Consider the following 12377-nt stretch of genomic DNA (forward strand, 5'->3'; position numbering starts at 1 on the left):
GTGTTAAATACAAAGGGGGTTTTAAGGATAAAGACAGACATGGTGATGCCCCTTCACCATACAACCTTCACATGCTGGCCTCAACTATGATTCTGATTAGCTTTCTTGTGCAATGAGCTGAGTGACAACATGTGCATTCAGAATATTCCCATAATCCAGCCCTGATGGTATGATGGCTTATATAATGTTTGTTTCTGTTTCCAAAGGAGAAAAAAAGAGAAGTTTATGTAACAAGAGTTGAAGTTCTGTACATAGAGTCAGATGGGTTGGCTCTACTGCATCTGTTGTATTGCTCAATCATTTCAAAGAAGTAATCCACTCAAAGTTTATCTGTAATTGTCTTTACTATTGTATGCAGAGACCAGAATGATTCCACTTGCTCCACCTGAATGGAGTATGTCTTTAAAGTAAAGGGAGTTGCTATAAAGGGAGTGGATGGAGGTTCAGGTTGCTTGAACACCTGTGTATGAAGATGAGCCCCGCCCATTTTGGTTCCACCTGTTTTCAGTCAAGCTTTTAGGAAGCGAGATCTATGATTGGCTGCTATACATTCAGTTAAATGCATTGCAGGCTTCACACTGCTGTGGAACGTAGAAAGATAGATAGAAACTGGTTGTGTTACGTTAAGTCTCATAGATTTTCCACTTTGTGCTTTTGTTTTTGATTGAAGCCATGGGACATATCCACTGGTAACCTTTCATTTGTTGTTGTTTTTAGAGATTTTTCTCTCTGCTCAATAGTATACAATCGAAAGACTGTCAGAACTTGCTCATACTTTTGTTTAAACGTTACTTATTTCTAATCTAGTGTGATGCTACTATGGCTGCTATTCACTGGAGGGCTTCGTGCAAGCATTAAATGTAAGACTGCAGGTTGAAATTACATCAATATTGCACTTTTGATTTTTTTCAGGTTCTCACCAAGCACAATTTGCTTTTTGAGCTTTTAAAGTGCGTGTAGAAAGACATATAACCCAACAATGTTATTACTTGACAGCTTCCCATTATAGACTTGGATCTGGCAGTTGGGACAGGAAAGATGAGCCCCAGGTTCTGGCCTACCAACCCATGTCACAGCATCAAGCTCCAGCTTTCCAGCACCAGGTTGATATTCACCCATCCAATTATCACCAGATGCATTTTCTCAATTCAAAGACCCAAGCATCTCAGAACCAGTCCAAGTATAAAGTTTACCCTCAGATCCACAGCAACCAGCCCAAACCTCAGCTCCCTCCACTCAGCAATAAGCAGAATCTTGAGCCAACCACACCCAACTACCAGCAGAGGCCTGAATCCCAGGCATCCAGCCACCACCTCAAGTCTCAGCCCCAGGGATCTCGCCACCAGCAGAGTTTTCAGCCCCGTGGTTCTAGCAACCAGCGGAGGCCTCAGCGAAAGGCGCCCAGCTATGAACAAAATCCTCAGCTCCGGAGGTCTGGCTATCAGGAGAATCAACAGACCCAGAGGCATCATCCCCAGAGATCTGTCTACCAGCACAATCCGCAGGTCCAGAGGTCTTCTCCCCAAGGGTCCACCTACCAGCAGAATCTACAGGCCCAGAGGCCCCCTCCCCAAGGGTCCACCTATCAGCAGAATCTACAGGCCCAGAGGCCCCCTCCCCAAGGGTCCACCTATCAGCAGAATCTACAGGCCCAGAGGCCTCCTCCCCAAGGGTCCACCTATCAGCAGAATCCACAGGTCCAGAGGCCCCCTCCCCAAGGGTCCACCTATCAGCAGAATCCACAGGTCCAGAGGCCCCCTCCCCAAGGGTCCACCTACCAGCAGAATCTACAGGTCCAGAGGCCCACTCCCCAGGGGACCAGCTACCAGCAGAATTCACAGGCCCAGAGGCCCCCTCCCCAGGGGACCAGCTACCAGCAGAATCCACAGGCTCAGAAGCCCCCTCCCCAGGGGTCCACCTACCAGCAGAATCCACAGGTCAAGAGGCCCACTCCCCAGGGGACCAGCTACCAGCAGAATCCACAGGCCCAGAGGCCCCCTCCCCAAGGGTCCAGCTACCAGCGGAATCCACAGGCCCAGAGGTCTCCTCCCCAGGGGCCAGGCTACCTGCCAAATCCGCAGCCTCTATCTCCAAATACTCCAGAAAAGCGTCAGCCTCTGAGACACTGGCAACAAGAGAAGCCTCAGACCCATGTGCCTCACAACCAACCAAGACTGCTGCTGCAGGGCCCCAGTTATAAAGAGGCACCAGGCTACCAGGACAAATCTCAGACCCAGGGGTCAAGCCCCAGTCCTCTGTCCCAAAGACCTGAACCCTGGGAACCTGACTACCAGCAGGGGCCTCTGCCCCAGGTACCCAGCAAACAGAAGCCACAGACTGACCTGCAAAGTTACCAGCAGGAGCCCCAGGCGCAGGCTCCCGGCTACCAGCAGAAGCCCCAGGCGCCGGCTCCTGGCTACCAGCAGAAACCCCAGGCGCCGGCTCCCGGCTACCAGCAGAAGCCCCAGGCGCAGGCTCCCGGCTACCAGCAGAAACCCCAGGCGCCGGCTCCCGGCTACCAGCAGAAGCCCCAGGCGCAGGCTCCCGGCTACCAGCAGAAGCCCCAGGCGCAGGCTCCCGGCTACCAGCAGCCCCGTCAACCACCATTTCAGCATAATCCTCAACTTGGGGCTCACAGCTACCTCTCCAATGATGAGTTTGACTCAGGTTCTGCTGCCAAGACTAAAAGGGGATTTCCAGAATTTAACAAAGTGAGTTGAGATCTCTCCAAATTATAAATTTTACGCCTGAATTGAGTCTTGTTTTCCAAAAATGTAAAATTTTCCCTCTTATCTATATATATATTTCTAGAGAGATCTTGACCATTTGCAGCCGTGGAGGTAAAGGATTTACTAAATGAAGAACAGAAGAAAAGACTGATGGAAGAAGTCTTATTTTATTTATTTTGACAGTTTTTCCCTTTTGGCTTCCATTTAAAAAATTAAAGACCAGTAAAAAAAAAATACGACTATTGTCACTTCATATACCTTTTAAAGAGAATTTCAGTTGTGCCTGACATTAAATCTAGCTTGAAGTATACTGGTAAGTCATGGATGTTGTGCTTTCTGAGCAAAATATGGCCATATTTGCACCTTTCAAACAAATTAGATCAATTCTCTAAATGCACTGTAAGCTGCCTGTTGGCTGCATGGCATTACATACATTTGCACATAAAGTATTTTGGGGAAACACCTGGGGCAGGTAACACCGGAGTGTAAAGTTAGCCTTGGGTTTATTGTGCAGCCTTTTCATTATTGATTGTATGTGGTTGCTGTTTGGTGGACTTATGTTATGATTAAACATGGTCCAACCCAAATGCCAACAGGCATACTAAACACTCGGGTCACCATGAGACTAGAAATCTAGTGGTTTTTGTAGGACTTGTTTACTGATATTGTTTTAACACAACAGAGCAGAACTTGTGTCTTTGACACTACCATTAAATCTTTAAAAAAAAAAAAAAAAAGTAAATTTCTTTAGCTAGTTTAAATAATTCATACATAACCTCACCATCATGACAACTCCATGTGCATGAGTATTTTTGTGATAACTGTGTAGTAAATTGGCTTTCCTGTCCAGCAGATTTGGTGTTTTTTGCATATGTGCTGAAACATTTTGTAAAACTGCCCAGGTTCACTTATCTCAGCGACTTCTTTCACACAGTTACTCATCATTACTTTTTAGTCATTTCTAGATGATTTGGGCTGCTAAACTATGATTCAAAGATGTTTTTTTTACTGAGTAAATGAAAATAAAAATTAAAGTTGTTACTGCCAATTTTACTTTGACACCTTGAGTCTGGCTTGTGTTGTAATCTCATGTCTTAGCTTCCCTTTGGAGGCCAAGATGTGAACATTTTAGCCTTTTGTGTTTGAGAAGAGGGCCTACTCTCTATTTTGGGCAAGTCATTTTCAGATTGGAAGCCTGTAAGCTAAGTTCAGCATGATGACTAAACATTAGAGGAAGTATTCAGATTGTTAAACGGCAGGACCGATGAAAATAAAAATGTAGACAGTGAAACATGGATAAATTTTAACAGTAGTGGTTTGTTCCCATGGATATACAACTGTGGCACCAAAAACTTTTTTCTTATCAAAATATAATCCCCAAAACTGGAATAATTGGAGAAATGTGGTGCTAAGATATTACACTTATTCAATAAATCTACTTTTATTCGGCAACTCTAATTTTTCTGCATTTGTAACTCTGAAAATTCCTACCTTAACTCTAGTCCTTGAACGCAACACAAGAGCCGCCTCGCTCTACCGGATTTCAGCCGGCACGCATTCGGTCTCTGAAACCCTCAGGACACTTTGGATGGCCCACCTGGCGCACATTTGTCCATTTCTTGTTTTTCTTGAACTTCTCTGAGTGATGGAGCGGAAGTAAAGGACGTTTAGGGGCAGCAGGATAAATGACTGCTGTGCAACAGGCAACTAACTGGGCTGCAAACTCACTGAAGGCTGGTCGGCTTCGGAGGAACTGTTGCACAAAATCCCGCTGCGATGTCCCTGCTGTGCGTCAGAGGTATGCTTTCACATTATAACCACAGTTTACGCTCTTTAAATATGTAGTTATTGCAGAAATCATAGAAAAAAGCTTCATCAGAGAGATTTATTCGGCTTTATTAATGTTTCCTGGGAGAATTTCAAGTTTCTTTTGTACAGATTTATAGTCTAATATAAAAAAGGCTTTAGACAGAGAGTGTAAAGCTGTGTTATCTTAATGACATATGGTGTGTCTTAATTTAGGATAAGTCATAATATTAAACTTTTTGTTGCCTGAGTGGGGTGAGATGGTTGTACAGATGCTTTTGGAAGTGAATTTCTGCACATGAGGTAAAAGCAGGTTTTATGGTGGCATTAAATAAAACAGAAATTTAGAGTCACGTTAAAAATGATTGAACCACCCTTCATTTCTTTATATTTCTTTTAAATACAGCCAGACTTGCTTGCAAACAGTTATTTAGGTTTTCTGAAGGTATTTTTCTTTGGACATTTGCTGCTTTTTCCCCACTTTGTTTTTTTTTTAAGTTTTTAGGCCACAAATTGTCCTAGATATTATTATTATATTGAGAAATCATTTAAAATTCTTTTAAGGGGTGCTCCTTTTTATTTTGTAATTCTTAATTTTGTTGAATTGACCAAAAATGCCACAGATGAAGCAGTTCATTAAACATAAAATAGGATTTCTGAGACTTCCAAAGAGCCATCATGTGAAAACTTGGCATACTTGCAGTGTGCTCTTAAAAAATGTAGAAGAAACTAAAAAAAGTGGAGGATTAAAGAAGTGTTTAGGTAAAAAACAAGCAAACAAAGAAAAAAAGAGCACAGGATCTGAAATTGATATTTACCTGTTCTTGGTTTTGAATAAACTAAAGTTTTAGGTTATGTGTATAAACAGATGCTAGTTTTTGTTTAAACCAATAAAAAGTCTCATTCAGGACGAGAGATTTGAGTCTGTGAGTTGATGGGGTCCAAAACTGAATGTTAAAATCCTTCAGTTGTATAAAGCTGATGAAAGAACCCTGAATTTATTAGTAAGTAGTAATTAATAGTAATTATTAGCATCAGTGGTTCTTATAATCACATACTTTTGTTAATCTTAACAGTAAAAGTTTTGTCTATGTGTTGAATTTGGCTGCAGACATCGGCCTCTATGAGCTATCAGAGCTCCTGCTTTTCTTCTTCCAATAAGAGCTTCTGGCTTGCTGGCCTGAGTGAAGTGAAATTGGATGACATATAGCTTTCTCCTGCCACGCTCGCTGCTGAGGTGCCCTGAAGCAAGACAATGATCTGTGGCTGTTCAAGTGAAGCTGATTGGCGACGTGGAGTGGGAGATTGTGGTTGCACTGCGCAAATAATAAGAAACAAGTGGCTGAAAACCAGGCGGAGAAAACGGAGTTCAGTGTCCCACACTGACACCAGTTTAACATTCTGGTTCCTGGCCAGTTCAAGCTAATTCTTTCACCAACACCCTGATTGATTTTCACGCTTTCAGACTGTTGTTTGGCTATCTCTGACTCTCAGCCCGCGGCGTATTGTTTCTCACTGATCGTTTCTCATCTTTTTGGGCTGCCTGAGGGCTGGAAGCCAGGACCAGTAGCAGATTTCTGTCACACCGTGATGAGATGGAACCAGGTTAGAGGTGATGGAGGGAGAGAAGCACAGCTGGTCTCAGAGAAGTGGAATTATATCTGTAGAGTGTGGTTCATGTTCACTTAAAAACATTGTTTTACAGATGAATCTGCAGGGAATCACCAAGCTCCAGACTGTCTTCAAGCTTTATTTTAGGGTTTGTATTTTCAGCTGAATGAGCTGTAACTTCTAGATTATGGACATAATGTCTGGAAGATACTAGTTGCTTTTCCATTACCCCTAGAACTGCGCATAACCTAAATATTGCAATAAATGAAATTTAGAAATTTTGCTTTTATTTTGTGAAAATATGTAATGGAAACGCAGCTACTGATGAAGCTGTAGTTGAAGTGTTTCCTGTTCTTAGCTGACAGGAGGCACCCGGTGTGTCTTCTGCTGCTGTAGCCCATCTGCTTCAAGGTTGGACGTGTTGTGTGTTCAGAGATGCTGTTCTGCAGACCTTGGTTGGAACCAGTGCTGATTTTACTTCCTGTTGTCTTTCTATCATCTCCAACCAGTCTGCCCATTCTCCTCTGACCTCTGACATCAACATGACATTGTGGTCCAGACAACTGCTGCTCACTGGATATTTTCTCTTCTTCAGACCATCTCTGTAAACCCTAGAGATGGTTGAATGTGAAAATAAAATAAATACTCATACTAACAACCACGCCACGTTCAAAGTCTCCTTTCTTCGTCATTCTGATGCTCATGCTAATGCTAATGGAGCACACGTCCCGTTACGGCTTAAAGCAAAATGATCCAGATCTGGAGTTAGGCTTATTCTTTTTTCCATGATTCAACTTTCCACACACATGACCTTTTCCAGAAATATTCCAGAGGGGTTTGCATGTCAGATTGCAAATAAGCTATTCCACCATTTCTGTCCTCAAGTAAAAGATAATGTGTATAAATTAAAATGACCTGCAAATTATATTTTCTTGTTTATCAAAGTGTCTGATTACATTAATCAGATTGCAAATAAAATATATAGAATTGAACAGATGAATAAAAACTACCCAAAACACTGAAAAAATAGCTTTTACTACCTGTTCTGGCTCTCAAACGTTATACTTTACCATAAAATATAAGAAATAAAATACTTTCTTTTTTCATTGTTGTGTGACTCCATACCCCATCTGTGTTTTAAATATATTTTACAAGAAGAAATCCATAATTTTTTTATTTGAATACATATTTTATTAATGTCCCTGGATAACCAAACGTTTCTTTAAGATAAAGTTTCTTTATGGGCAACAGGGGACTGGGTTGACTTGAAACATGCTTTTAAATGTCCCATGCACATTTTGAAAAGTTTTGTATCCGTGTTACTAGATTCAGTTTAGAAAAAAAGATAAAAATGAAGTTTGATTTGGTTGACTTGCAATAAAAGAAATGGCACCCAAAAGTCTGCAGAGATGATCTCACCAGCAACCTGGGAAAAAAAGTTTTTGCCTTAATCCTGCTAACAAGTAGACAAGCAGATTAACCTGTCACCTACAGTCCATACAAACTATCCGATGCAAAGATTATCATTCTTTCTGGATGACAGTGATTTGTCCCTGATAAAGGAAGCCCCTTTATTGTAGGGGAATGCAGACACACCAGTAGAGTGACATTCTGGTTTCCTGTCAAGCTGTGATATGTTTAAATGCCGTTTTCCTCATTCCTTGTTGCGTCAAAAGGCCTCAAAACCTGCATGGAGGCTGACAAATGAAAACAAAAGACTGCAGACCGAAAAGCAGACGATGGGAGGACGCTGTCTCTGACAGCTCTCCCCACACTTAAGCAATTAGCAGATGAATAAATGCATACAGTATTGTATTGCATCATATGCTGGTTGCTGAGTAAGGCTGCATTAGAGGAAATTGTCCTGCAATAAGACAAGATAAATGCATGCAGGTGGACTGTTTATGTTGAGGTCTTGGTACTCGGTTCTGCCTGCGTTGCTTCTGCAGGTTAATACAAAACCTGGATGATTATGATGGTTTTTGACAAAGAAGAAATTTGTGGATTCATGAAGGTGATAAGTAGAACCATTATGTAGGCCACCAAATGCCATAGGTAAGGACGGTGGGTGAGGACAGAGCAGGTCAGTGAACACATCGCCACACTGTGCTGGAATGACAGGACACTAGCAAAGCTTCTGCGGCCCGTATGGGAAGAGGGAGGTGGGGACAGAGGAGGAATAATCCCCAGGCCATCTGCTGCTTTTGCTGTCTTCTGTATTTTCATGCTTGTGTATATATGTGTGTGTGTGTGCGTGTGTGTGTGTGTGTGTGTGTTGGGCTGTGATTCACGTGGGACAGTGGACTTCACTTCCTTCTTCTCATTACTTTCCTTTTATGCTAAAGATGTTTCCTTGATGTCTTTGTACTTACTGTTTGTCACTGTTGTCTGCAGGAAATTCCTCTGCCATAAACCGGAGTAAACTATTGATTAAGCTGACTGGATAAACTCTCCCAGCAGCTTTTCTATTTCCTATTAGTGTCAAATTGCCCATATTTGTAACATAAAGTTGTTAATCCGTGTTACCTGGTTACTAATAGTTTAGGCAAAGAAATTAATTTAGGGTTTGTATTTCCAATAAATTACAGTGGTTGTACAATGTAACCATATTTTATTTATTTACTATTTACCAGTAATGCTGGGTACTTACAATCTTTAAGATCAGGTGTGTTATTTAACCATGTATAGTTGTTTTTCTCCTGATGTACCATTACACTCATATATTCTGGTCATAATACAGAAATTAAATTAAATTAAATTAAATTAAATTAAATTAAATTAAATTAAATTAGTTTTTTAACGTAGTTATTTAATTATAAATTTTGTTATATGTGATATGTTAATAATATTTTAATTGCTTTAGCATTCTTTGCTATAATCTAGCATGTTTACCTCACGTTTTTTGGCACTCATGTTCATTAACCTGCACTGTCTCACTTAAATAAACAAAGAAACAAACATACAAAAAAAAAAACCTTTTGCATGTTTTTTATGCTCTTTTTAATGCTTCCTGTGCACCCGCTGCAATGCTTTTAATGTAAAGCACTTTGAATTGTCTTGTTATACAAATAAATTTGGCCTGTGTTGCCTTCAAATCAAGAAAACAGCTGATATTGTAAATTGGGATTACACGCAGATGTCCGGATCCAGATGCTCTTCATCAGTATCACATTTCACTTCTTCATGTTCATGTCACTGGTGCTGGCATTTTGTACGTCTGTGTTTTAGTGGGAATTCCAGCTCAATGCAGATGCAGAAGGTCTCAGTTTGAAGCTGTTTTATTCTACAGTAATTTGCATCCTAAACCACTGATCGAATGGGGCTTAGTTCTGGATTGCGTGACGTCAAAACCAGTTACATCCGTGTATTTGTATTGGACACAATGTTTGAAAGTGAGATGTCTGTGTGCATGGGGTCTTGTCATTATCTATGAAATCCCAGTCCGGGACCACCTCTTGGCAGATCACTCCTGGACTTCTTCATACATCTTTGTTTAATTGGCTCATTATCGTGGCGGTGCAAGGATACAGCTGGGGGGGGGAAGCATCCTATATCATATTATAAAGTCGGCCCTTTTTGCAGCTCTGTTCATGGTCTGCACTGATGCTTTGTGTGTTTATAAACCTGTTAGCTGGCTAGCCTTTGTTTACCTTGCACATCAATGACTATGTTGCCAAGTCACAAAATACCAGGAGTGTGTGAAAGTTACTCAGATCCCAGCCGACTGTTCATTTCTGCCTGCCACTAAACGTGTCACTGTAATGAGATAATCAGTGTTAGCATTAGCTGTGAGAGGGTCTCAGCACAAGGGCTAATTGTGCAGCCAACAGTATGTTTTATTTTATTTGTTTATTTAATTGGGACAGTGGAGGTTCATAAACATTAGTACCAAAAAAAAAAAAGAAAGCATGATGTAAACTTGCCGGATTATAACAAAGAATGCTCATTTTCACTTGTGGTCCCAAAGCAGGTAAGAAGATAGACTTAAAACATCACGATTAAAACAAATAAGAATAAAATACAAAAAAACTTGTTATTTGTCCTTATTTTATTTGTTTTGATTGGGTTATTTTCTTTGCAGGAGTTGACCTGTTTGCAGAAATTCCCTGGAAGCATAGAGCCGGACAGCTGGCAGCAGTATGGAGAGTAAACGTGCTGTAGATTCAGTAGTTCGGCTTGGTGAGGTCTGCAGGGGCCGTCATCTAATGGAAGTAAAAGAGAGTTAATTTCATGGCCACCAGGTTCCCAACCTGCACGTACTCAAGCCCTCCGTGAGTCGGAGGACTTGAGCTAAAAATAGACCCACAGTCTGGCCTCTTGTAATGACACTGCTCTAGTCTGCCTGCTGAGCGAGTCAGGACCGCTGCAGGTGATTCACCAGTAAGGAGCTCACCACAACACGCTGGGTTTACTGGTTTATGGATGGAAGTGTAGACCAGGTTCTGGATAGATTTGGAATTTCTCTGGTTGGTTCATCTAAGGTGTCTCATGATTCAAGACTAAGAGGAGAAGACTCAGGGTGGGGGTGACTGGACCCCACCACCCCCACCCCCCACCCAAGATGGTACCTGGAAAAATAATCATTGGATGGATGAGAGAAAGAAGGATGGATGGCTGAACATATGAGAGGCAAGAATGGATGATGGATGGATGAATGGATGAGAAAAAGAAGGAAGAGTGAGTGGACAAGACAGGGAAGGATCAATGAATGGATGGATGATGGAGGAAATGATGAATGAGAGAGGGAATGATGGGTGGATGAGAAAAGGAAGGAAGGGTGGGTGGATGAGAAAGGGAAGAATGAATGAATGGATGAATGATGGAGGGAAGAATGGATGGCTGAACATATGAGAGGAAAGAATGGATGATGGATGGATGAATGGATGGATGAGAAAAAGAAGGAAGAGTGAGTGGACAAGACAGGGAAGAATTAATGAATGGATGGATGATAGAGGAAATGATAAATGAGAGAGGGAATGATGGGTGGATGAGAAAAGGAAGGAAGGGTGGGTGGATGAGAAAGGGAAGGATTAATGAATGGATGGATGACGGAGGGAATGATGGATGGGTGAAGGAATGAGAGAGGGAATGATGGTTGGATAAGCGAGTGAGAAAAGGAAGGAAGGATGGGTGGATAAGAAAGGGAAAGATTAATGAATGGATGAATGATGGAGGGAATGATGGATGGGTGAAGGAATGAGAGAGGGAATGATAAATGAGAGAGGGAATGATGGGTGGATAAGCGGATGAGAAAAGGAAGGAAGGATGGGTGGGTTGGTGGTTAACTTGTGAAAAGAATAAGTGCTGCACCTGTTCCTGATTGCTTTCTTTTACTCTGGTTACTCTTTAGTTTCCTTCCTTTAAACCTGTCCAGATCTCCCTCTTGTTGTCAGAGCAGCTCTAGTTTGGATGGACAGGTGATCTCGGAGGGATCAGATCCTTTGTGAGGGTCCTCCAGGGACTGGACTTGATCCGATGATTCCTGTAGATGCTCAGCTGACTGGGATCTTAGCTGTTTCCTAAGTAGTGTCAGTATTTTGTGCTTTCATTGCTGAAGTACTGAATTATTTGCTTAATCTAAACACAAGTAGAAGAAGAAAACCATGATGCTTGACTTTGTTTTGCTCTGGTACGATTTGATCATTGACCCAACCACGCAGCAGGAAGGCTGGATGGATGACCGGTGTTCGGTGTAGTAGTCTAGCAGGGTTCTCCCTCTGGTTTCAGAGTCTCCTGAGCAAGCTGATATATAACCTCTCTGCATGGATTTGTGGCTTCAAAGGCTTTAAAATGTCTTTAATTCACTACTGAGAGGCTATTTTAAAGCAGCACTTTCACATCACTGTTTAAAGATCAAACCAGAGTCACCAGAGCAGCTGTAGTCTGAGATTCAGTCTAATGACGTGAGGAATGTCATCCATGAACGGTGGAAATGATGTGTAATCATTTGGCTTTGTAGTATTGTTGCAGCATTGTTATTTCTTCAAAGTCAGTCGACATTTACAGACTGGATTTGATTGGTTGTGTGTGTGATTGGTTAAGATTAAAGGTTGCAAATACATGCTTTTTTTGTTTTTGTATTTCCTTACATGTTCTCTGTGGACTTCAAATCCAGATGCAGAAGTAAATGGGTGGGACAATGAGCTAATAGCCTAGAAAATGCAGAAAAACAAGAAAATGCAGCAGATTTTAAGCACTTGTACTGTAACCGTTGATTAATACATCATTAAC

The 12377-nt window shown here is 41.6% G+C and overlaps 2 protein-coding genes across 5 annotated transcripts in view; both read left to right on the forward strand.

The window, feature by feature from the left end:
- Positions 1–489: 489 nt before the first annotated feature.
- On the forward strand, positions 490–3353 carry LOC121649251 (basic salivary proline-rich protein 2-like). 4 transcript variants are annotated; one of them, XM_041999922.1, is made up of 5 exons: positions 490–689; positions 808–860; positions 997–2402; positions 2436–2711; positions 2812–3353. In XM_041999922.1, the coding sequence occupies exons 1-5, from the start codon at positions 673–675 to the stop codon at positions 2842–2844; spliced, it is 1785 nt and encodes a 594-aa protein (XP_041855856.1). In that variant the 5' UTR covers positions 490–672; the 3' UTR covers positions 2845–3353. The 4 variants fall into 4 exon arrangements, with proteins under 4 accessions (XP_041855856.1, XP_041855857.1, XP_041855858.1 ...); XM_041999923.1 differs by having other exon boundaries at positions 997–1793; positions 1842–2711; XM_041999924.1 differs by having other exon boundaries at positions 491–689; positions 997–2360; positions 2427–2711.
- A 942-nt stretch (positions 3354–4295) lies between these two features.
- Positions 4296–12377, forward strand: part of LOC121648534 (protein unc-13 homolog B-like) — a 181405-nt gene continuing 173323 nt past the window's right edge. Inside the window, exon 1 of the mRNA XM_041998727.1 lies at positions 4296–4527. Coding sequence (XP_041854661.1) covers positions 4506–4527 — 22 coding nt within the window. The 5' untranslated portion in view covers positions 4296–4505. The remainder of the gene's footprint in view (positions 4528–12377) is intronic.

Source organism: Melanotaenia boesemani, chromosome 11 (assembly GCF_017639745.1).
Source record: "Melanotaenia boesemani isolate fMelBoe1 chromosome 11, fMelBoe1.pri, whole genome shotgun sequence".
Lineage (NCBI taxonomy): Eukaryota > Metazoa > Chordata > Actinopteri > Atheriniformes > Melanotaeniidae > Melanotaenia > Melanotaenia boesemani.